The 25101-nt window shown below is 36.7% G+C and overlaps 1 protein-coding gene across 5 annotated transcripts; it reads right to left on the bottom strand.

The window, feature by feature from the left end:
• Positions 1-1545: 1545 nt before the first annotated feature.
• CLK4 (CDC like kinase 4) lies at positions 1546-23230 on the bottom strand. 5 transcript variants are annotated; one of them, XM_082836726.1, is made up of 13 exons: positions 23120-23230; positions 20160-20320; positions 15364-15586; positions 14210-14300; positions 13745-13811; positions 10819-10935; positions 10560-10726; positions 10259-10353; positions 9878-10007; positions 7021-7103; positions 4194-4273; positions 3376-3466; positions 1546-3294 (listed from the first exon to the last, which is right to left on the bottom strand). In XM_082836726.1, exons 2-13 carry the CDS (start codon positions 20318-20320, stop codon positions 3154-3156), a joined length of 1446 nt encoding a protein of 481 aa, XP_082692852.1. In that variant the 5' UTR covers positions 23120-23230; the 3' UTR covers positions 1546-3153. The 5 variants fall into 5 exon arrangements, 4 of the variants coding, with proteins under 4 accessions (XP_082692852.1, XP_082692855.1, XP_082692854.1 ...); XM_082836729.1 differs by lacking the exon at positions 23120-23230 and adding an exon at positions 19335-19401 and having other exon boundaries at positions 20160-20316; XR_014326120.1 differs by lacking the exon at positions 4194-4273 and having other exon boundaries at positions 3185-3294.
• Between the last annotated feature and the right edge of the window lie 1871 nt (positions 23231-25101).

The following is a 25101-nucleotide window of genomic DNA, read 5'->3' as shown; positions in this document are numbered from 1 at the left end:
TGCGATGAGTGGGGACTACTCTTCGTTGTGGTGTGCAGGCTTCTCATTGCGGTGGCTTCTCTTATGGAGCATGGGCTCTAGGCACGCGGTCTTCAGTACTTGCAGCACATGGGCATGCCGTCTTCAGTACTTGCAGCACATGGGCTCAGTAGTTGTGGCTCTTGGGCTCTAGAGCTCAGGCTCAGCAGTTGTGGCACACCAACTTAGTTGCTTCACGCCATGTGGGATCTTCCTGGACCGGGGCTCGAACCCGCATCATCTGCATTAGCAGGTGGATTCTTAACCACTGCACCACCCTGGAAGTCCCTGGATGTTTAAATTTAAAATACCTTACTTGCACCAAATTTTGTGGGAATCAGAAATTTCAAACTGGAAATGAGTTAAAAAGCCAGGCCACGCTGACAAAGTGTTTCTTCATTCCAGGATGTCAAGATAAGTTTAAATACAGGTTATCTGCCTATCTACTTAAAACAGAGTATATTTTCAAATTATCATACCATTTTAACCATTTTGATGGTTGAAGCTATGTATCAACTACTAAAGAAAAACGTGAGAAAAACTGAATCTAAGTAATTAAACTATTAGCCATTACATTCATTTCATCCCATTTCACAGAACCATGAACAAGAATCAAACTTAAGTTTTTAACTCAGTAAGTTGTATTATCACAAGAATGCACAATGCTAGAATCTAGGATACCTGAGTTTAAGTCACAATTCAGCCACAATTATTAGGAGTCGTGGCTGAGTCACTTCTAATTTCTCTAGCATCTAGCCCTTCAAGATTATTCAGAGGAATAGTTTTCAGTTGTACGAACTACAAAACTTCACTGGGTATTTTTCTACTGTCAACTGGATAAGTCAATTTTATTCGTCTACTCCAAAAATTTTGATGAATGCATGGATGAGAACACCTGAGCTATAAGCAGTAGCAGAAAACACTGGAAATAACCTATTTAGCTGCACTTTTAAAACTAGGTTTGACGTCAGTGGAATTTCTAGAAATAGTAATCTATGAGACATCAAATCATGAGGGAAAATACCCAGTTACAAACGATCCATATTTATACACCGGCCATTCTAAACCTTTCCTGTTAGTGCTGAAGCTCCCAACACTGTCAAATAAAAACCTGGCGCTTTCAGAAATTGAGTTCAGAAGTACAAGGAAAAAGGCAATTAAGAGTAGGAACCTGAGAGTTCACAGAAGATGGGAAGGAAGGTTAGCAGTAGACACTCATATGATACCAGAGATACCATCCTCACCACTAAACTTTCCTTCTATCCTACCTAATTCACTGAAGTTTCACTTTAATTCCTAAACTTCCATGAATTAGGCCTAGGAACTAGCAAATACCCTTAGTGAAGAATGTAAATACTTTTCAGCAGGGAAAGGGGTTAGCAATCATTAACTTCTTAGTAAGAAATAGTGTGGATATTTTTCTTTCCTCCTATATCCTGAGATCAGCTACTCCAAAGGAATGAGTTTCTGATGGGGGAGAAAGTAAACATTAATTTGGGAACTTGGAGCACTTGTAGGGAAAGGTCAGGAGGCTTAGGTAGTAGAGTGGCACCAGCAGTATGGAAATGGAGAGGAAAATAAAGGATGGCTGACTTCTTAATCTCTATAACGACATTGCTGTGTTAAGGAAAAACCTTTTCTTTACATCAAATGCTCCTTTAAAAAAACCTTATAACATATAACATAGTTATATAACATATAACATATGTAGACTATAGTTATATAACATATGTAGACTGCATCAGAGCCCTAAGCATAATTTATGCAGTGATTCTATGGCAAAATTTCAGCTTTCTTAAATTCCTAGTCAACTTCAGGAACATAGCTTTACTATATGTGCAGATGCTACCAGCGGATCATGTAGAGAAACCCACCTTGGTATCACTATTTGTCATACCAAAAAATTACATGCATTTTATGTTCAGAATACAGATAAAACTCAAATCTTTGGTAATGCACTTCAGAAATGGGAATACTTTTAACAAAAAACCTTTATCTGGATAATCAATCATGAATTCTACAACAAAAAACATTTTTACCTGGCAGACTGATCAATAGTTTTTGTTTTTTTTTTACTAAATTAATATTTACCATGTAGTTTTTAATGTGAAAACAGGTAAACAGAAAAAAATACCTACAAACAAAAAGTTCATTATGTTAACCAATCAGGGTCTGGAAATTTCTGCAGTTTTCTTCCCAAGTGTTCTCCAATCAAATCTTTTTTTTTTTTCCAGTAAAGAGTAACATAAATACAAATTGTTTAATAATAACCTTAAAGTCTCATAGGCTGAGGTTTAAGTATTTATACTTCATATGGTAAGGAAACAGATATTGGACAATTTCTAGACTCCTGAAGATTTGGCATTAAAAACAAAAACCTCAGTCATCAGAATTCCTATTTCTATATTTGTGACTAACTACATAAACAGCCATTGGAAAACAGAACTTTCCAAGCTAACTTTCCAGTTAGACTTTAATCTTAAACGAAGTGTGTATGTGGTTTTATTAACCTATTACGATGCACAAGTTGGATGTCTTTCCATGAATGCTACTTACCACCACTGACATCACCCAATGAAAAAGAACACAATACTTACAATTTAATGAAATTCCAACAGCAAACAGTTCCTATGGGTTTTGGTTTCTAATACCTGCCTACCTAGAGTTAATAATACTTATTACCTGTTCAACAATTACAGAAAAAACTTTTAAAGCTAAGAAAAGTTTGAGGTAAATAAAGAATATTCTTTTAAGAATGAAGTAGCCAAGATTTCCTTTTACTCAAAAAAAACAAAAAACAAAACACAAAAATCACTTCCAAGAGTCAACCTCCATGTACAAAAAAGCAAGATCAATCACATTTATCGCTGGACACAAAAGATATTCCAAAGGTCTTTAAAAATGGTAATTAATCTCAAAAAAGGAAAATTAATTTTAGCTTTTATATTTCATTCATTATCAAGACCATATTTGCTTAACAAGATAATTATGCTATTGATACAAAACATACAGCATTTACACTTAACTGTACAAAATAATTTAAGGTTTACAAAAATATTAGAATGTTTAGAGTTGACTGACACAGTCTTAAATAATCTCTTCTAGAGAAGTATAGTAAGACCACTGATTTCCATTTCATTTCTTTTTCAATAAGTCAAAGAAAGGATGCTGCAATGCTTCATCCAAGGTAATTCTTTTCACTGGATCATATTCTAACATTCTTCGAATCAGGTCAAACAGTTTCTCATGTTCCTCATCATGACAAAGCATAAATTCCTGAGGGGAAAAATGACTTTGTTTAAGAAAGACATTAAAAAATAGTTAAAACAGTTTCTTTCTTGTTTTTTGTTGTTTTACCTTTAATGGTTTGCAGCGTCTCCTAACATATCTACCAGCAGAACTATGTTCCTCCCAATCTAGCTGATTATGATGAAAATACTTGTGTTTCCTATAGGAAAGAGACGTCTGGATTAAAAAAAAAACAAACCCCCCAAAATCCCACATGCTTGCCCTGCCCCCACCAGGGGATTGGGGGAAAAGATGGAACCACAGACATCTCTCTTTCTATATATATAAACATATAATTTCTAAAAATCTCAGCAATAATTATATCGGCTACCTTATATGATATTTTTCCTAATCTTGTACCCTCTGAAGTTTTAGTATCCCACCTAAGTTGTTCCCAAATACCATAAGTGAAACAATGCCAGCTTCAAAAACAGAGGTTCCTAGATCCATTCCTGTAAATTCTGATTTCACTAGATCTGGTATGGGGCTGGAAATCTTTAACAATTCCCTGGATGACTTCTGTGGTGAAGCTATGTTTTGAAACCACTTATAGTATTCTTGTCCAAAGACATACATGTGGTTTGCAACAGTCTGGAATTCAAACTTAGATATGACTCCAAAATCAAGCTCTTTTTACTACTCTATGTATTATTTTTAAATCAACGTAGGAAAACACTTATGCAAAGGTTACCTTGAGTATAAAAACACCACTTTATTTACTGGATCACAAAGTAAATATTGCATTACTTTTCAAAAACGACTTCATGAAAAAAATTCAAAATCTACAGTCTTTGGAATAAGCAATAACAACAAAGATGGGTTTTCTATAGTTTGAATATAGGCCACTGCATGTACCCAATATAGGGCTTTAATCTTAAAAAGCATACCGTGTTTTCTGAATCATGCGTGTTGGTATGGGTCCTAACATACGTTCCATCATTGCCAGGTGCTCTTTACTATCATGAGTCTAAAAAAATAGGAAAAAGAAACTTAGCACTTTCCATTTCCCTACATGCACATAAAAGGAAAACACAAGAAAATAGTGTTTCCGGGACTTCCCTGGTAGTCCAGTGGTAGAGAATCCACTTTCCAACTAAGCCTGCCCACCACAACGAGAGAGCCCGCGAGCCGCAACTACAGAGCTCACACACTCTGGAACCTGCACACCACAACTGGAGAGAGAAAATCCGCGCACCGCAACGAGAGAGAAGCCCACGTGCTGGAATGAAGACCCAATGCAACCGAAAAAAGTAAATAAATAAATGTTAAGAAAAAAAAGAAAATAGTGTTTCCATAAAAGGACTAGATTAGACAGCTATACAATTTATATTACACTCTACTTCAAAGATGGAAAAAAACTGAATGAGCTATACTGATTGTCCGATTTCTGAAATGGATTGGTAAGGTCTGTATAGCTGATTGAGGAACAACTTTTTAAGTATATTTTACTGAAGTACAGTTGATTAACAATGTTGGAATAATTTGTTTAATGTAAAACAGAACAGATTTTCATTATTTGTATTACTTGCACTGTTTAACTGAGGGATGACTGGGGAAGATTACCAAAAACCTGGCTACTCATTTTATCGGTTGCTTAACTAACCTCCATTACCCAATGGATAGCAAGTTTGTAACACTAATCCTAGACAATAAAAACACAGTCCCAATAATTCTTACAACAACCTTGAGCTAGGAATGTGGGAACATAACTTTCAAAGAGGTTAAGATACTAGCTCAAGCTCACATAGCTCATCAATGAGGAAACCTGAGCTGTGAACCCAAGTCAAAACTCATATTCTTAAATTATACAGTAACAGAGCTTTGGCTAAAGTAGAATAAATTGTTAAACTAAATGGTACACTCCTACGCAGAGGCTGGCAAACTTCTTATGTAAAGGACCAGATAGTAAATATTTTAGGCTTGGATGGTCACAAATGGTCTCTACCACATATTCTTTTTTGTTTTTTAAAGCAGGCATCAGACAGGATATAGTTTGCCAACCCTTTTTCTGAAGAGCAGAGTCTATGTACAATGCTTTTTAAATCTATTAGCTACTGTGCCTAGCACATTGCTTTCAAAATGTTCTTAATTCGTGACAGGAATAAATAATACAAGCTCCATTATCTTCAAAAGGTTCCTTAGTTGAAGACTATTTTGGAGGGTAGAATTAAAATATAAACCACATCTCAAACCAAAGTTAATAATCGACACTTAAGATCTCAGAATGATTTACAATCATAAAACCATGTGAAGGATTTTATATGTGTCAGAATGAAGAAAGCATGCACTGTGCTCAACTTTTTCCTTGACCCTATAGCTTACTACCACAAAACCAGACACCACCCCCTAGAAATGACCGACAGCTATGTTCTAGATATCAAACTTGTCTACAATCTCAGAGTACTTTTAACAGCTCTACAGAGTAGACAGAAGTTTGGTGAGGTGCCCCACAGCAGTGAACACATATATTCTGCAACAGCCACCTAAGTGACTTATAATTCATCACAGCTTCCTCCCTCCTCATCCTGCATTGCCATAACCTCAAATCAACCTTGATAGTATTAGCCAGGAACTCCCTATCCACCCTCACCCCATCCAACAACACACCTTGATCAAATCACAACCCTCTTAAAGTCCTTCAATGGTTACACCACTTGAAGCTTTCAAGACTTCTAGTTTTCTGACATAAGCAAAATTATGAGGAAAAAAAGTAGAGACCTAAATAACGTTTTCTCCTTTTTGTTCTGCCAAGAAAGCCAATAACTATTACCATTTCACAGAAAGAACATTTTAATACCAAAAAACCAGGACAGATGATTTCTAAATGAAAGCCAGAATGGCAACCCTACAAAATCATTTTCATTTTAGACCAACCAGTCTACATTTGGAAACCACTGACTCCTAGGATAAAACAAATACCTTTCTATGGCAAACAAGTCCACTATGAATCAGTACTTGCCTACTGACACCATTTTCCTATTTATCCAAGACACTCTTGACAGCACTATTCATCCTTCCTCAACTAGAGTAGCTTCCTTTATGCCTGTTGCATTTATGAATACCATTTCTTCCTGATATGGCCATCACACACTCTGGTTTTCTGACAAACTCTTACTCTTCCTTATAGCATGGATTAAACTCCCTACTCCTCAGTGATGCCTTCTCTAAGGAAACTTAACCGTTCACCTTTTCTGGGTTCCCTTCTACATTGTTCCATTATAGCAAGTATCACATTGTACTGTACGTTTTCCCATGTCTATCCTGTGTATGACTTCCTTGAGGACAGAGATGCTGTCTTTTCATTTTTATACACATAGTGCTTAGAAATGTGCCTAGGGTGTCATAGATGCTTAATACAACTTACTGTTTCTGAATTCTTTTAATAAAAGTGCAACATAACCAGAGCCGAATTAAAACTGACCATAGTAACACTAATGTAAATTTATGAAGGAGCACCACAATAAAACGGATCATATGAAGTCAATATGAACCATGTGTTTAAAAGCTCCACATGCAGAATGAATTATGACCATTCACTGGGAGTATTTCATTCAACTATGGTTTTAGAGAAGGATGACTATTTTGCACATGTAAGTTTTAATCTTAAGAATAATGACACTATGGCAACTTTCCAATATGGAAACCAAAACTTTAACATGCCTTTAACATTAAAGCTCATAATGAATCAGTAAATAACATTTACTAAATACATACCTGAAAGACTGTGAAACCAAGGTAATATTCAATAAGAATGCAACCTATGCTCCAAACATCACAAGGCTGAGACCAACCTAAAGCTATTTAAAAACAAAACCAAACATTGTATTACGCAACAATTTTTAATTGCCAATACACAATATCTTTTCCTATGTGGGTGCTCTCTTTATATAGCCTATTTAGGAGAATATGATAGTAAATTCAGGGTTTACATTTTTAGTTTTATATCAAACATTATTCACTATGCTTTCAGTCCTCCATATCCTTGTATCAAATTACAGTATTTTAACCTGGGGGAGGAAGCATTTTATGTAAAATAAGAAGGATTAGCATATATTCCATAGTCTCTGAATTGCTTGTGCAATGAGGAGCACTGTTATACCCAGTTAACGGTTGTTCTATGAAATTTTACATTTTATTAGTGCAAACATTGATCAATAATTATCCTCAGAATGTAATTACTAACCCCTCATCAATTACCATCAGCTTGATATCTGAGTTTATTTCTTCCATTAAAAGAAATAGTAGTGTCACATAAATTATGTAAGAATTATAATGGATATTATAAGCAGTGTCACCCATAAGCAGAATTATATAGCTATTTAAAGTTCACATAGAGAGGTATCTATATATGTACGTTCAGGTTGTCTATATATGATCATATATACTTTCTCCTTCAGAATTCTCAAGAGTAACATTATTCAGAAAAGAAAAAAACACCTAGCCTTAAGTCTATATCTAATTAGAAAGGAAAAGAGTAAACCATACAGATGTTTTAACCTTTTAAAGATTAAGTTTTTAATAAAACAATAATGTACAAATAAATCCTACTTTAAAAGACATTTCAATTACTTTCAGTAACATTACTGAATTTAAAGACAAAGGAAGAAACAATATATTCAAGGAACTTGACTATGATTTAGTCATTTTTGTTAACCCTCATGGTACTTATCACTTGAACAAAAGGATAATGGAGCATGGTTTCTACTTACAGTAACACATACAAAATCTGCAAATGATAGAGCCTGGATCTAAGATGAAAGTTTTCTTTTCCAGCCACTCCTGTCTCCCAGTCCAGCTTTCTCCCAAGTGACTGTAAATTACCTCATTCTCTTATGCGTCAGCTCTCATACTCTTTGGAATTTCACATCATTCACTTTTACCAACTTCTGTTTACTACCAACACCCAAGACATGAGACCAACTGCCCTCCTCAATGGTAGCAACTGACAACATCTTCCTCTTCAACCTAATTCTGCCTTAATCCTCAGGAGTAACACTTCACAAACACGCAAAGAACCCTTCTAATCTTCCCATCTGTTCATTTCTTTTCCTAAAGACCAATAACCCCAATTTCAGATTTATATCAACTATCCCCAGCCTGGCCACGCATGGGACTGTATTATTACTAAGAATCACTGTATCTTACGCAATCTAGGAGGAGGCCATTAACTAACCGTAAGATACACCACTGTTTTACAAACCAATAACAAAGAAAAAATGCCAATTGTTTTATGTTATGTTCCCTCACATGTTAAAATGTAGAGAAAAATCTTCTTCTTAAAATTGATAAAACACAGCAAGTTATCTCTTTTTAAGCTCTGAAAATACCTCTCTGTCCACAATCTCTTCCCACACTCTTTTCTTTTACCTTCATTGCAGCCTTCAGTCCTCAATCATGAATACACTTTCTCAACTACTGCAACACAGCAGCTTCTTTCAGACCATACTAAGCAGAAATCCTAGTAACATCAATCTCAAAGATGAGCTCCAAATCTGTGCTATCCTATTTGGTAGCCACTAGCCACATGTGGCTATTTAAATCTAAAATTTAAATTAATTTAAAATTCAGTTCCTCAGTCACACTGGCTATACTGAAAGTACACAGTAGTCTACGTGTGGCTACTAATTGCTACCATGTTGGGTAGTGCAGATATAGAACATTTCTATCATCATGGAAAGTTCTACTAGCCAGCACTACATAATATTCTTAATTTCCTGTCCCTTTTACTAATTCTCTACTCTAGGTAAACATCATTAGTTTGCTTTCACATTCATATTCTGAACTACCAAGTCCTCTTAGACAAAAGGTAAAAAGTGGAAAAGACTGATTCCACAAAGATGTTTTACTATCCAACCTCGGTTGAAACTTACTTTTGGTGAAGTAATATGTTTATACCATTTAACTATCTCCCAATATCACCTGATCTGAATTTTTCCCACTGTCTCCAAGCCCCCAAAGCCATTTCTGACTTCCTTGCTCTATCAACATGACTTGGTCTCGAACTTTTAAATTTTGAGGCATTAAGACGCGCTCTCCCTCACTGAGTTCCCTTTTATTAATATTTAAAAACCCTGCACCTTAACTAATTTTCCTTTCTATGCTTTCTCATGTCAAAGATGATCAAAGAAGCTCTCCTCTTAGACTAGCCCCTCTTTCTTCTCCTCTTAACCTCCATCCACCCTACATCTAGACGTCTGCCAACCCAATCTTTAGCATTTTCACCAGCACCATGATTTGTGATGAGACGAAAAGAGGTGCCCACATTGCTTCAAAATCATACTGCTGTCATGTACTTAGCCAATACAGCTTGTTCTCTTATGATCTTGTAAGACTGACTTGTTCAAAAATAACCACAACCTGGAATATCTTTACAGATGATATCACATTTTTCCCACTCAGGAAAAATATTCATAGCAATGTCCAGACAGCTTTTATGAAAACAGAAAACATTTTCTGTACACTGCTAAGAAAATTACAGCTATCCCCCAACTACCTGCCCCCCAATAAAAGCTGTAGAGAACAAAAAATCTCTTTTTCAATTAAAATATCAGGAAGTCTGGTATCTACTAACCCAAAATGACCTCTGGAGCTCTGTAATGCCGTGTAGATACCAAAGTACTATGATGTTCATCATCGTATGTTGCACTTCCTAAGTCAACAACTTTGATATCTGTGTTTTTCAGTGTGCGTTCATCACGTTTCTAGAGATACAGTTAAGTAAACACAAAGATCAATAAAAATATGAAATATTTTATAGCACTATCCAAAAGGCTTGCACATGAATTATCTTTTTTGATTTTCAAAATAACCCTATGAGAAAGGCAAAGGATTACCCTTTTTGGGTTAAACATCAGGATATAATAAGCCTCAAAGGTAAAATTCCTCATCCAAGGATCACCAAGCTAAATTAATTTTAAAGACAACTACCAAAATTAAAACAAGTATAACTTACCATTTTTGAATTATACTTGACTACATAGTCAGACTTCACAAATAAAATATTTTCAGGCTTCAGATCCGTATGGGTTAATTTATTATGATGCAAAACTACAAAAGAACAAAAAGACATTATTAGTTTCACTTACAAATTTAATCTGTACCGGGAGACAGGAGAATTAGTAGTAGAGGTAGGGATCAAAAGTGGTTTCATCTTTACTTGCAATGTGCATTTTTAGTGACAATGTTTTGATATGTTGCTTGTACAATAAAACCTTTAATTTACTGGTATTTAAAAATTTAACAAGTATACTTACAATTTATTGACTGACAGATCTGATACGCCATTTGCCTGATATGGTCAATTTGAAATGGCAGAAAGCTGTTTTCTTTAATGAAATCATAGGTACTAAGTCCCAGGAGTTCAAACACAATACAAACATGACCATGATGATCAAACCATTCTAGCATCTGGACACATCGGCTAAAACAGATCAGAATAAAAATAATTCAGTTCACAGAATTCTGATTATTTCATGTAACATAATGGATCACAGTTCCAAGTTTATTACTTACAAGACACTATTGGGATCAGTACTATTCAAATGTTCTAATACTTGGATTTCTGAACGAGCTGCTTCACGATATCGTCCCACATTTTTTATGATTTTCACCGCTACATGCATGCCACCCCTTAAAAACAAAATGAAAATGGTAAATGTACAGAAGGGCACTGAAGACATGTATCCTCTAAAGCAGCTATTCCCAACCTTTTTGGCACCAGGGACCGGTTTCATGGAAGACAATTTTTCCATGGTGGGGGGAGGGTGTGATGGTTCAGGTGGTAATGCAAGCTATGGGGAGCAGCAGATGAAATTTCACTTGCTCGCCCACTGCTCACCTCCTGCTGTGAGGCCCAGTTCCTACCAGTCCGCAGCCCAGGGGTTGGGGACCCCTGCTCTAAAGCATAATCTTATTAAGTACCAATCATTCTATGCTATTTTCCTAAAATAATCTTTCAGGGTATATTATAGCAGATCTATAAACATTTTTTCGAAACATTTTGACAAAATATACATTATACGGAGTGATGATTTCTCTTAATACTTATCAACGTTAATGTTTGTTTCCAAAAGTTTAAATTCACCTAGATTTTATAAGTAGTTTTTTTTAAAAAAAAGGATAAAAATATAAACCTTGAATAGAACATACTACTGCTGAAAGCATTCACTCATTCACCAGGCTAGCGACTGTGCCAGATGTTGCATTGGAATCAGTGTTAAAAAGGGCTTGTCCCATGTACCTCACAGTCTAATGGAAAAGACAGACACTTGAACAACTTATCGTAAGGTTAGAAGTGCCTGGTATAAGGAGTAGAGAGAAGAAAGAGCCTAACCATCAGGGTTAGGGGAGCTTAGACTTCTTCAGAGAAGAAAGACAACTATCAGTTTGTTAGATAATTCCGGCAAAGGAGACACCAATAAGTCATGAAGCCAAAAAAATGTTTAGTGCATTCACGGATGCGAATAGGTATAAACAGCAACAATGTAGGGCAGCGTGTTTTAGACCGGGACATCTGTAATACTTCCTAAAAAGTACAGAGGCAATTCCCTGGTGGTCCAGTGGTTAAGACATGAGCTTTCACTGCCGTAGGCCCAGGCTCAATCCCTGGTCGGGGAGCTGAGATCCCGCAAGCCACGTGGTGCGGCCAAAAAAAAAAGCCATAAATGATTTTGAGGAAAGGGATTTCCAAATCTTCAGCTTCCTTCTGTCCTCTTTTCTAAACCTGATCTTCTTGAATACAAGCCAGCAGTCAACCCTGCATTTTTCACTATGGCCTTCCCACATTACAAAAGAGAACCCCATGCACACGAAATTAATATGGTAAGGTTTGTGCCCTAGGCTGTTTATTAAAAAAAAAAAAATCTTTGAGGCAAACAAATTTTTCTAGTGGTTGGATAGCAAACCTATTCCAAACTCATTTCTTTTGACAAGGCCCCAATGAAGTTGTGGGCTGATATATAATCATCAAAATAAATTTTTAATGATTTATCTCCCTATGATGTATAGCATATATCTCAAGACTTACAAGAATTACTATAAAACTGCTGTGACAAAACTTCTTCTAGTCTCATCTATTTAATCGTATGGCCAAGTTTTCTAACTGCTAATAAGCTATAAAAATGAACAGTGCTAATAGCTATAAAAATGAAAAATGGATAATGGTGTTAGCTAATGCTACTATAGTAATCATATTGCAGTATATAAATGTTTCAAACCAACGTTACACACCTTAAACTTACAAGCTTTCATATTACTTGTCAATTAAAAAAAATGAAAAATGGAAACTTAATGCTAAAACAGTAAGATTTATCTATGGACACATGAACTCATTTTTTAAAGGCCCCAACCATCTCAATAAAAGATATATTTTCAATTACACTGTATGTTTTAGGTCTAATAAGTATCAAAATTTGTAACAGATTTGTACTTGATCAATTGAATACTATTCATTGGAATATCTCAAATACTCAAGTCTTAGAACCTCAAGAAATTTTTAAAAGACCTTAATGGGACAACTAGTGAAATGTGAATCAGGTCTGTAGATGAGCTGGCAAAACTTGAAAATACATATAACATGTAAATATAGAGAATGATTAAATACTGTAAAATGTTAACATTTGTGGAATCTGGGTGAAGAATATATGGGAATTCTTAGCAACTTTCCTAAGTCAAAGTATTTCAAAATATCTTAAAATTTTACTTTATGTTCACATTTTTGTCATAGAGAGGAAAGGGTGATAATAAAAGACATTTAGGATAATATTCTCTATGAAAAATGAAGTAAAAGTAAGTTCAAGGATACAGCATTTCTAAGTATTCAAGAAAAGTTTGTTCATGGATGACAGGAGGTATCAAGCTGTTGTATTTAGATTCCTCCAAACATTTAAAAAGAGAGATATGTTTTTTTTAAAAAAATCAGCATTTACAATAAGCTGGAAATTACATCCTCAACTATTTTATGAAGAAAAGTTTAGATGTCAATTTAGAAATGTGCAGTTTCCACTAAACTGTTTTAAGACATTCACTTACATAAAAACTTGCAACCACAGAATAGAGATCCTAGAGGAAAACATTTCCTTTGGAAATAAAAGTTTCTGAACCAAGAAGATTAGACATGCTAACTTATTGTCTCTGCAATTCAAAAGTAGGGTAAAGCACTCCAAATCTCTTATAGAAAGCTAAGGACCTAAGTTCTAGGAAACTCTTCACTTGAACATTCACATTAATTTCAATGAACTCCATCTGATAAAAATTCTTAGCATTCTTGATCAAAATCCATACTTACGGTAAATAAATCATACACAGTTCAAGAACTTTTGAATACTTATACCTCCCAGGAAAACACATAGTTACCACTTAAATTCCAGTTCATTTAAATTATGGATCCTTCTCCACCAAAAATATCAGAATGTTCAAAAAAGAAATACAACAAACTTACATGCCATGATCAATACACTCTACAACTTTGCCAAAGGCCCCTTCTCCCAAAGTGTCCACGATTTCATCTAAAGTGAGGGGGGAGAAAGAAGTGTAAGTACCTGCGTACAAATTATCAGTTATTCAAATAATGAATGCTTAAGTGTGGAATATTTTCAAATGATCTCTATTAAAGCATAATTAAGGTTCCAGCAGTCAAATTATTTTATTTTCAGCTGCTACAAAAATAATTTAGATAGAGCTATCATTCTTGCTCTAATCTCAAATTCCACTCATTATTTTGGAACTTTAGAGTAGAAATATTTAAACTCTATAGAAAAGAAGAAATACAAAAGAACAACAAACAAACCCACGAAAAACAAAACAAAAAAGCAATGAAGAGTTCTTTAGCCCCCCGCTGACAAACTATTCTTAAAAAGATTATTCTGTCTGAAAAGTTTAAAAAGTGTTGAAAAATATTCTATACATCTTGCTCTTAGAACGTCTCCACTTTGACAGATCAGGTGACCCTCCTCATCATCCTCTATACTCCTGGATCTTTTCCTTCGGTGGCTCTTCTGGAACGGCAAGTGGGCAGCACCAAGATCATCCAGCCAATCAATATATCAGAGTGAATTCAGGGCAGAATACGCAATTCATTCAGCGGGGAGATATTCAGGCATTCAGATAAGCACCAGGCCACGAACAGTTGGCAGGAGCAATTTCAAATTCAGTCCCCAGAAATTCACAAGGCACAGTTTATGTTACAGAAGAAAAACATGGCAAGGAACAGATTTTCAGATAAGATACTTAAAGTGGCAATAGAAAAAAACAACACAATTGTCTCTTTAAAATACTGACTTAATTGAAGTCTGAAATTTAAAGAATGCAATGTCATGATCTATTAATCTCTTGTTATAAAATAGCCTATGCTGTGAGTTGAGATGTCTAGTTTGTCAGGAAAGTGTTTTAAAATGTCAAGATTAGTTCAAATTGATATTTAGCAATATTTTTAAACATACTTAATTAAAATAAAAGGGGAAAATAAAGGCTAATGTCAATGTTCGATCTAATCAATGATAGTTCTACTGAAGAAAACTTGGGGAGGAAAATAATAATTCATAGTTTACTGCAAACAAGTGAAGATTCATGAGTGTAAAAAAAAAGGGCAGGCTTTCTGGACAATAATTTCCCCTTCAGCACCCACTTTCAGAACTCCAATGGAACTAATTGGAGCCTGTGCTATACACAGGGTAAGTATCCGCCAGTGCAACTTTCTACATTTGTCTCCAAGTACTGGGAAAGGGGTTTCTTTTAAAGTAAAAAACGTTTAAGATGAAAGAAAAGATGGGTGCTTCATCTTTTCGTATGATTATGTTATAAAAGATAAAAATATTTTTAACATTAAAATCAAGAAACTCATGATCTGGTCTGCAGAAAATGAGTAAATGTGGGCAAATGAGGGCTAACTAATAAATACAGATTAGTTGTAAGAATTTGGAAGTTTCCTTTAAGGATTCAAGTAATATAAACACAATTATATTCATATAGTATTATAAACTTTTTCAAATTTATTGGCTCAGTAAGAGCTTTTACACACAAATAAGTATCCACCCAAAATAAAAACAAAATCAGTCATACCGAACGTGACTGATTACTTGAACAGTGTCTATTACGCTTCCTTTTAGGGCTGCTTCTCCTGCTTCGGACTGAAGATTTCCTGCAGTGGATTCGATAACTGCTTTCAACGTCTCTGTGATAATGTCTAGGAACATATCTTTCGCAGTAGTCATTTCTGTATTCATCAATGTATCTCCGGTCCCGATAATCTCTCTCATTCAAGGACCCTGCTTCTAAATAATGACTGCAAACACATTAAAGGATTTAAAATTACTCTCTTCATTCTAGAATAACGTGGTTAAAATAAAACATTCTCTCAAGAATTCCTGGTTTAAAACAGCTAACTCAATAAAAGAAAAAAATACAAATTGATGCTATGAATTTATATTTAACTCACAAAACTTAAGAAATAATTTTACTTTAACCAACAAGTAAAGAGGAACATATCTCTATTAATATATACTGCTATGAAGGAACAAAGCTTGGGTCAAATCATTCAACATATTCAGTGCTTACTTGATTAAGTGTCCCTTTACCTTCTGGGGAAAGTTAAGACCAAAAATTCACAAAACTGCTCTTCTGAAATTCATCAATCTTGTGATATATGCATCTGTAACTAAGCTCTCTTCCTTTTTTCAGAGCCACACACAATATGAGGCAGGCAAAACAGGATTCCTTTCCTTCTTAATGTAAGTTAGGTATCTCTGGCACACAGAGTTCTTTCATGAAAGGTGTATTAGAGCTAAAGGAATCTTAAATATATTTCAGGCCTCTCATTTTACAGATGACTAAACTGAGATTTTCATTTTCCTAGAAGGAAAATGATTTGCCATGGTTGTAGAGCACATTCTAAATCCTATTGTATGTGCCAGTATTATTATACACACCACCTATTCCATCTCCTCTCCTCTATTTCGAGCTTCCTGTATCTCTCTGAGAAATAGACAACACAGCTTTTGAAGGCTGCTTCATGTGCCAGAAATATCTAAAATATATCCCCCTCAAATGAGAAAAGGTTCTTGTAATTGCTTGCTTAGGATTTCCCAACCCCCTACTTCCCATTGCATTTTGAATTTGTCACTCCTGCTTGTGAAATAAACAAGAATTCAGGAAAAACAGCATCATCTGGTGCCATAGTGCTTAACTTCTGAATCTACAGATCCCTTTGAAAATCTCATTGAGAGATATGGACCCTCTCCCCTAAGAAACGCACAAATGCGTAAACAAAACTTGGCAAGGAATTTCAGAGGTCATGGACCTCAGGAAGTCAATGGATTCCAGTTAAGCAGCCTTGATCTGATGGAAAGAAAAAGATTCAATTGGCCCAGTTTCCCATCCCCCTCTCTACCTGGGATGAGTGTCCTTTTCAACAGAGTGTGAAGCTTCTAGAGATCCCTCAGTGCACATGGAGCACTGAGGGAGAGAGGGGACACCTGCCCAGTCAGACACACCAGCTAAAATAATACTGACAAGCAGTGGAGTGAGATGTTAACCAGACTGCCCTCACTAACCTCTTTCTTTTTCCCAGAATATGTTGTCATTTGTTTTCTCAGGAGGCTGGTTTACACAGAAATAAAGGAGAAGCATCTCTAAAACTGCTACTCAACAGGGCTGGCATCAAATCCAGGCTGGGGAGATGCAGAAACCCCCTTTCCCCAGTGTCAGCCTTAAGTTCTAGCCATTGGAGAAACAACTCAGGATATTAGGGTCTAAATCTGGGTCTAAGTCAGGGATCTGATCAGTTGCTTGGAATCGTTAAGGGAGAGATCTACAATACGTCAAACTAGAAATTACCATACTCTAAAGGGCATCTGTTTAATTCTGTAAGGCATCCTTCCCATAAAAGTCTAAAATTTATCGGAAAACTCTAACACTAATAATCCTTAGCTGGACTAGTGCGTGAAATTAGAGCTGCTGATAATCCATAAATAATCTAAAGAATAACAAACATAGAGTGAAGTAATACCATGAGGATAAACTAAAAAGATGAGGACCTCTTCAACCTACAACAACCAAGGCTTAGAGATTATATAAACAAAGTCTACAGAATTATAAAGGCTATATGGACACAGTGAACAGGATGAACAGACTGATTTAATTTCTAAAAATATTCACTGAATGTCCAGTGAATATTTCACTGTAGTTCTTCAAAACAGCCAAGACTAATGAGGCTATGGGCATTTGTTTTTATTTCCACACAGGTTCTGTGGAAGGTAAAAAATATATATGAGGCAAAATCCCTGCCAACAAATAACTGTTCAGTTTGAGATTACTCATACAAGAATAAAACAAAACTCAACAATGCAGGAAATGTTGAAAGCCTGGATATGAGTGCTTAGGAGAAAAAACTCAAAATGCTTAAAATGGTCAGGGAAGATTTCATGAAAAAGAAGGGAACAGTTGCATCTTAAAGGGAAATCAGGATTTGGGCAAAGTGGGAAGTAGAAGAAATGCCAGGAAAGAAAAATGGCATATTACCATCTTACATTTATAGAGTACTTTTAGCCAGAATGGCTTAGAGATGAGTTTGTCTACATGTTACTTAGGAAATAGTAAGTAGACAATTTCAGCAAGAGCAATTTTCACATAGGGGAACATAGGCAAATAAATAAGCTGGGAACAGATCATCCAAAATCTTGTATGCTGGGCTAAAGGGCTTAAAACAGTGTTTCTCAAAGGGTGGTCTGTTTATTAACAATATCGAAATATTGAATTTTTAAAAATGAAGATCCCTGGACCCCAGGTCAGACTCACTGAATAATCTGGTAATATGCATTTTAAACATACCTCCAAAGTGATTCTATTCACACTAAAGTTTGAGAATCACTGGTTTAAGGCTTGATACTCTATGTTACAACAAGACATTTAAGGATATAAAATGTGTTCACAGTGTTCACAGCCACATCAGTCTTCCTGTGTAGAATTGATTAAGCCTGTAGGAAGGGAGAAATTCACAGGCTACTTACAAATCATAAAGAAAAGACACTCTGAAATATATATGAAAAAGGTAAGATAATTGATAACCAATAAAAGCGCTGATAAATCATAAGAAAAATACACTTTAATAGAAAAAATAGGCTAAGAATACAAAAATAATGTTCACAATCAAATATACTTCAATTAAAAAAATGTTCAGGTGTTCAATAAGCACATGACAGAGGACAAATTCAGCAGAAATTTAAAAATTCAAATAAAACAAAACACTATTCTTGGCATTTCAAAATAAGCAAGACTGGTGACAGCATGTCGTAGGAGTGTAACTTGGTACAAACTTTCTAGAAAAATATGTGAATATGTAGCAAGAGCCTTATAAGAGTTCACACCCTTTAACTTGAAACTGTCCCTTCTTAGAACGTATTTTCAGGAAATATTCAGAGGCAAAGATTTGTATATAAAAATATTTTTCAGAAGAATAAGAAATAACTTTACATCCAAATGGGGGACTAGCATCCTACCAAGCGTACCTTCTTTATACGCTTCTGTATTTTTCATTTTTTTCCAATAATTTTACAAAAAAACACTCTTGTAAAGTTTTGAATCTTGAAAAAGATTATTAGATTACTCCAGATTAGAGAGCAATTACCACCAGACATCTCTGGTGCCAATATCAAAGAAGAAACTATTGGCCTAGTGGTTATTGCACTGACTCAGTAACATCTTTATGTGGTTAATTATGAATATGAATTCATCATTCATATCATTCATCATTCATATCACTTCCTTTCTACACATACAATGCATAATAAATCCATGAATGGTTAGTACTATATGTTAAGCCTTACAGAGTATTTTGTATTTATCTTAATATAGGGTACAGATATTCTTGTATAATACATTAATTAGCTCAGGTCATTGAAATCCTGGCATAGATTCTCCCTCTTCCCTCCATATGATAGTGTGTGAAGAATGATTAGTCTGCACTGATTACCAACAAGCTCACTGTTCTACAGAACAAGTCTGTTTTGGCATGGAGAAGGAAAAAAATTACATATTGTTTTTTAAAGTAACCCCAGTTGGCTAATTTAGAAAGCAATCTGGCAAACAGTCCCAGTGGAACATCTGCACAAAACAAGGAGAAAACATAGAACCAACAAAAACAAATGAGAGAGGGAAATTAATGGAGGACAGAATGAAAGAAACTCTATTCACCTAGGCTTTGTTTAATCATTTAGGAACTTGAAAAATTCCTTCAATTCTATATAAATGTATTACCTCCAAATTTTACACTGGTAAGAATAGAACAGGACACATGCCATTGGAAATTTTTATTGAGGCCCTTCTTACAACAGCCAAGCTTCTAAAAATCCCAAACATATCTACTGGCCTTATCTACAAATATAACCTGTAGAATACAGTATAAGCAACTAATCCCCAACACACTTTAACATTCTCACACACCACATGCTATTTTTCTCATCTGGATGAACTCTTCCCCACCCTTCATTATCTCTCATTTGTGGAACCCTAAATAAGTGCCCCAATGTACAGCTCTCCCTACTACATACAAGTTAAAGGCACTCACTGGTCCTTTAATCACTTAACTTTTGTGTGTCTCATTTCCCCCAACTATATTACTGGCAGCTGGGACTCAATCAACTGTCTCCTACAGCTCCGAAATGGACACAGATATGTGAGGGTAGGAACTCTGTTCTATTCACAGCAGTGTCTAGCATATAATAGGCACTCAGTAAATATTTTCTGAATGAGTATTTGTTGACTGATTTATAAAACAATCTGACAGATGAAAGCTATATAAGGTAATGACAAGTCATTAAAACTATTAGTGTTAAAATGGTACTAGTTCAAGCGTAATTTACCAATCAGATTCTTTAAGCTGGTGATGTGGTTTACAATGTCTGTTCTCTTGTGTACTACTGTGGGATCTCCTCTTCCGTTTGTGACTTCCACTGTAGCTTTCATGTCCCCAGCTTTCTCTGCTATCCCAGTCAGGGCAGTGAGTTCTTTTGGAATGCCTCATCTGTTAATGGAAATGAAAAGTGAGTTGTGGAATTTACAGATGGTTATATTTAGTAAATAAAATATTTCACATTAATATTAAATAGAAAAACCCCAGCACATAGGGTTGTACAGGTTCTGAAATCTTCGTAGGTAATGGTTCCCAGGGCATGGAGGCACTATCCCACTGGTATGTCAGATGATTCTAAGTGGTATACACACCTAGTACTAAATGATAACACTGTGAGACCTTAATACATTTTCTTTCAATTCTTCTGGATAAATTCTCAGCTTGGTGCATATCTTCAACTAACACTTGCTAACTGCCATTTTAAAAAAAGAGTCAGGATTCAGGCTTAGAGCCTTCAGTAGACAACAATATCTAGCTAGAAATTAATAACTTTTTTGGTTTTATTTTTATCATTACCTTCTTTCTATGGTAAATCATTACTAATCTCTTAAGTTATTGATATAATCAAATTATTAAGTTATTGATGTTAACTTTAAATGTGAACTAATTTAAAACAAATATCACAAGTGTCATGCAGCTTTGTCGAAATACTGTGATACAAATAACTGAAGTCAGAGAAACACTTAGGGATACTGAATATAGGAGATGACTGTTTATTTTCAGATCATCCTGCAGCCATTCTTAAAATTAAACATATTTGTTGTAGATCTGGAGTGACTAAAGAAATGAACCTATAAGGATGAATACGGTCACACTGAAATCAGATAATTGTGACAATTCCCTGACTCCATCTACATCCTCACAGGTTCCATTCAGGATCAGGATCTGTGTTCTAACAATGTCATCCCTATCTGCCTCTTCCCTTCTTAATTCTTTCACAAAGCAGTTAAGTTTTTAACAGTGATGTCCAAACTGTTGAAGAGGGTGAGGTTCACAACTCAGCAAGGAGCTGAAAACAGGTAAAATGGAGCAAAACCAACTTAGTTAACCCCCTTCAGTTAGCCCAAATGACTCAATAACAAGCAAACAAATTCAAGTAAAAAATTTAAAAGACTTCAAATGAATTAAAAGACTTTAAAATGAGGCATCTCCTGGGAGGTATTCCCTAAGAAAATGTAGGTATCATGCCATGAGAGCCCGAAGCCACCAAATATTCAGATCTTTTAACTCACTTCTCTTGTTGATTCTTAGGTCCAACAAAAATCCTAAAACTCTACTTAGGGCTCTCACTGGAAATTGATAAGTGAGCATTCTGATTTACATAGTCATTTGAATATGGGAAACTGAAATAAATGACATTACAAATTAACCTGAGCCAAAAGACCATCAGAAAAGCCATCAAAAAAAAAATTATATTTCTAGTGGAATTCTTCTGACCCTTCAATTACCCAAATTGTATTTTAACCACACAGAAACTCTTTAAAATTGTTTAGTTAAGCATTCTTAAATCATAGCAAGCAAAATTACAACATGATGACTGAGGTTTATTACTATGACAATTATGCAGTTTTTGCAAAACATGTGTGTCTGCTTCAGTTCTGTTTTTTTCCTTCTACTACTGTCAGTAGGCCATAACTAGCTCACCAAGGCAGAATTCTTAAATAACCACAGTTATCAATATGCAAATATTAAAATAAGCATCTTGGGAGAGCCAAAGGTTTTTATTTCTCTAGCCAAGTTCATTACTTTAAATTTAATTCAGCTGTTAGGAAGCCATTCCCGCCCCGCCCCCCCGCCGCCACTACTGTTCAGAAATATTTTCTCAGGAGGCCAAGAGAAGAATCCCAGATCCAGGTTACACAGATTAGGTTCCTTCGCATACAAAAAAAAGAAAAACTATCTAGAATTATCACACTATTTCTAATTAACAAAGAATCCTACATGTTAGAATCATCGGACATCCTTCAATAAAAACATCAGATACAATAAACATCGGATGTTTATATCCATCTTAGAAACCTGATTCTCTACTGCCCTTTAACACCCTGTATTACCCGACAATTTTACGTTATCTATATTAAAATATCTATATAGGTTAAAGTTATGATTAGATGGCTCCAAGAGTACTGTATGTAATGGATAACAAGGAGCCTGTGGGTGTATGTATGGAGCACAATCATACAAAGATAGCTATAAAATAAGACCAGGTGGCTGACGTGGTCAGTTTGGAGCGCTGTTTCCTAAGAATAGTATAAGCATTTCACGGTTACTTAAGTAATCAAGGACAGTGTGATGCAGAAGTATCAGAAATGCAGATCTGATGCAACAATACTATGCTCCACTTTAGGAAAAAAACAGTTCGCACAAAGGATGAGCCTCTCCATATTTACCTCTCACAAGCACGAGCTAAATTCCACCACCTGGACTCGCAAACTAGCAGTTCCTCGGACGCCCAGTCCCCACCCCCCGCCTCTCCGCCAGGGCACCTGGTCAGGGCCTTTGGCGCACTCAGAGGCAGAAGTCTGACCTCGGAAAATCCCAGAATGCTACAAACGGCCGAGGCCAGGGACCCAGAGTAAGGCTTGATCTAGGACAACACTTGCCCCAGGAGGCTCTCGCAGGGTCTCACCCTGATCGGCGGGACGAGTCACGGGCCTAAGTAGCCGTGATATGAGTGACCTGGCCTCTCTGAGAAGAGTCAGCAGCAGAGCCGAGGCCTTTCCGCCCTAGGATTTTAAATCTACCATGACACCTGGGCAACTTTAGGTTTCAAATGCCACGAGCAGAGCTGTGCCCCGAAGAAACCCCCGTTGCTGAGGCCCCGAATCCCGTCCTTTTTCCGACACGTGGCTTCGAGACCTAAAAGACTGGGAAACCGCCCAGCCCAGAACACCCTATCCGAAACCTTACCTCCGCAAAAATAAAAGGCCCTTTGGCCAATAATTGTCACCAAACCGCCGTCTTCTCTCCCAGTCGCTGCGACAAACATCCTACAAAATGGCGGCAACACCCTCTCCCTACACCCCCACCGTCGGCCTCTAGCGCCATTTATAAAGGACGAACGCGCCTGCGTAACAGAGCTCACGCGCTCCCGCCCCTCCCCTAAGGGGCGGAGCCCTGTGTGACGTCAGGGGAGGGCCCGCCCTCCACCACGTGGTTGCGCGGGCGGAGCAGTCCACGCTCCGAGACATGTGGTGGCTGAGGCAACTCCCTAGATTGTTTTCGTTGCGGGAGAACCTGGGTGAAGCCGGGAGGAAACGCCCTAAGCCTGTGGCACGTGTCTGCTGCTACTCCAGGAGTTATTCTGAATGCAGCACCTCTCAGCAGAGGCAACCGTGGCTCCGTTTCCTGCTCTCCCGCCCCAGTGGGCCGCACCACGGCTGAACTGCAGGCAGAGCCACCGCGCAATAGACAAGCCGCAAACCGGTCCAGGCTGGTGCTGGGGTTAGCTCAGTGAACGCGATTGTGTAGTCCAGCCCGCTTGGAACGTCCTGTCTAAATATGGATTCCGATAAATAGGATGTCTTAGGAAACAAGCTCAGAGGTGCTTATCTTTTTAAGGCCTGTGTTCCTAATAAAAAAAAAAAAAAAATAAGTTTCAGTTGAGACTCCTTAAATTTTTCCTGTTGTGGTCCCTGCCTCCTGGGCAGATTCGGTAGCTGGAAGTTTCCCTAACAAACTTTTCTCCATTATGTATTCCTGTGAGTCAGTTTTATTTAACCAAGGCAGAGTAATGTCTGAGAGCTAGTGAGCCCCGTTAAGGGGCTTGCTTACCTCAGATAAGGTATTTCGCAGTTATAACGATCCCCAGACAGTTTCCCGTTGTGAGCGTGTAGAGTGAGAAGAGAGAAAAAGGCCAAAATCTGAGCCCTGGGGAGCACTTAAGGGACAGAGGAAAAGAGTCTGAGAAGGAATGATCAGAAGGAGAGGAGAACCAAGAGTGCGGTGTCAGAGTAAGCGAGAGAAGGGCTTAAATGAGGGAAAGGCTGACAGTGACAAATGCTGGGAAAGAGTCAGGTAGGGTTGGTCCTGAAACGTGTCAAGGGGATTTTGTGTTCTGACAAACATTCAATGGATAAAAGAGAAAGTCAGAAATCAAATTTGGGAGGGCATGGTTGGACTGTTGCGGGCATAAATCCAATAGCATGTGGGTTTGTACCTTGTACCTTGTTAGGTGAAAGGAGGGCGCTGTCATTTCATGACCTAATACTGTAGAAAACTTGTGCCACCTACTCTGGATAAATTGAATTGTTATGGAGATTTTACCCCATGTTAAGAAGTGAAGTGAAGTTGAAAAGATAATTGGAAAATTGGAAGTGAAAATTCTTTATGCTGTAGAAGGAAACAGACGTTATTCTTCTCACCTGGAATAGCCACCATTTATGCATCTACAATTTTAAATCTTACCCATCCTTTGAGGTCTGTCTCTAAGATGCTATCTCTGACTACATCAGTTCCCACCCATCTCCCTGCTGTTGACTACTCTGGTTAGAGATGTGGTCCTTAATCAGTTGGCCAAGGCACACTGGTGTGCCTGGAACCACCAAAATATGATGACCAATTTGGCCCATAGTGTGAAATGTATTGGTTCTACAATTGATTGCGCCTACTATTTCAGGGACATCTATCAGTTGGAATGTTTAGCTGAGTAGACTGGGCCATCTTGCGAGGTAAAGTGGGACACAGCTTGAGGCATATAGAGGCATAAATTAAGCTGGCAGCAAAGAAAATTTCCCCTTTTTTGCTGGCACATGAAAGATCTTTGTCTTGTGAGGCTAAAAGAGAATGTGGTCAGGACAGTGCACAGTTTTGTTCAAACAGCAATATAAACTTAAAAGACAGCCAAGTGGAAAGGCCCCCTACAGAGGGATTTATAGATATCACAAAACAAT

The sequence above is a fragment of the Leucopleurus acutus genome (genome assembly GCF_964270905.1).
Source record: "Leucopleurus acutus genome assembly, chromosome: 3".
Taxonomy (NCBI): domain Eukaryota; kingdom Metazoa; phylum Chordata; class Mammalia; order Artiodactyla; family Delphinidae; genus Leucopleurus; species Leucopleurus acutus.
The sequence above is the reverse complement of the archived record's forward strand: the minus strand, read 5'-3'. Positions and strand labels throughout refer to the sequence as shown.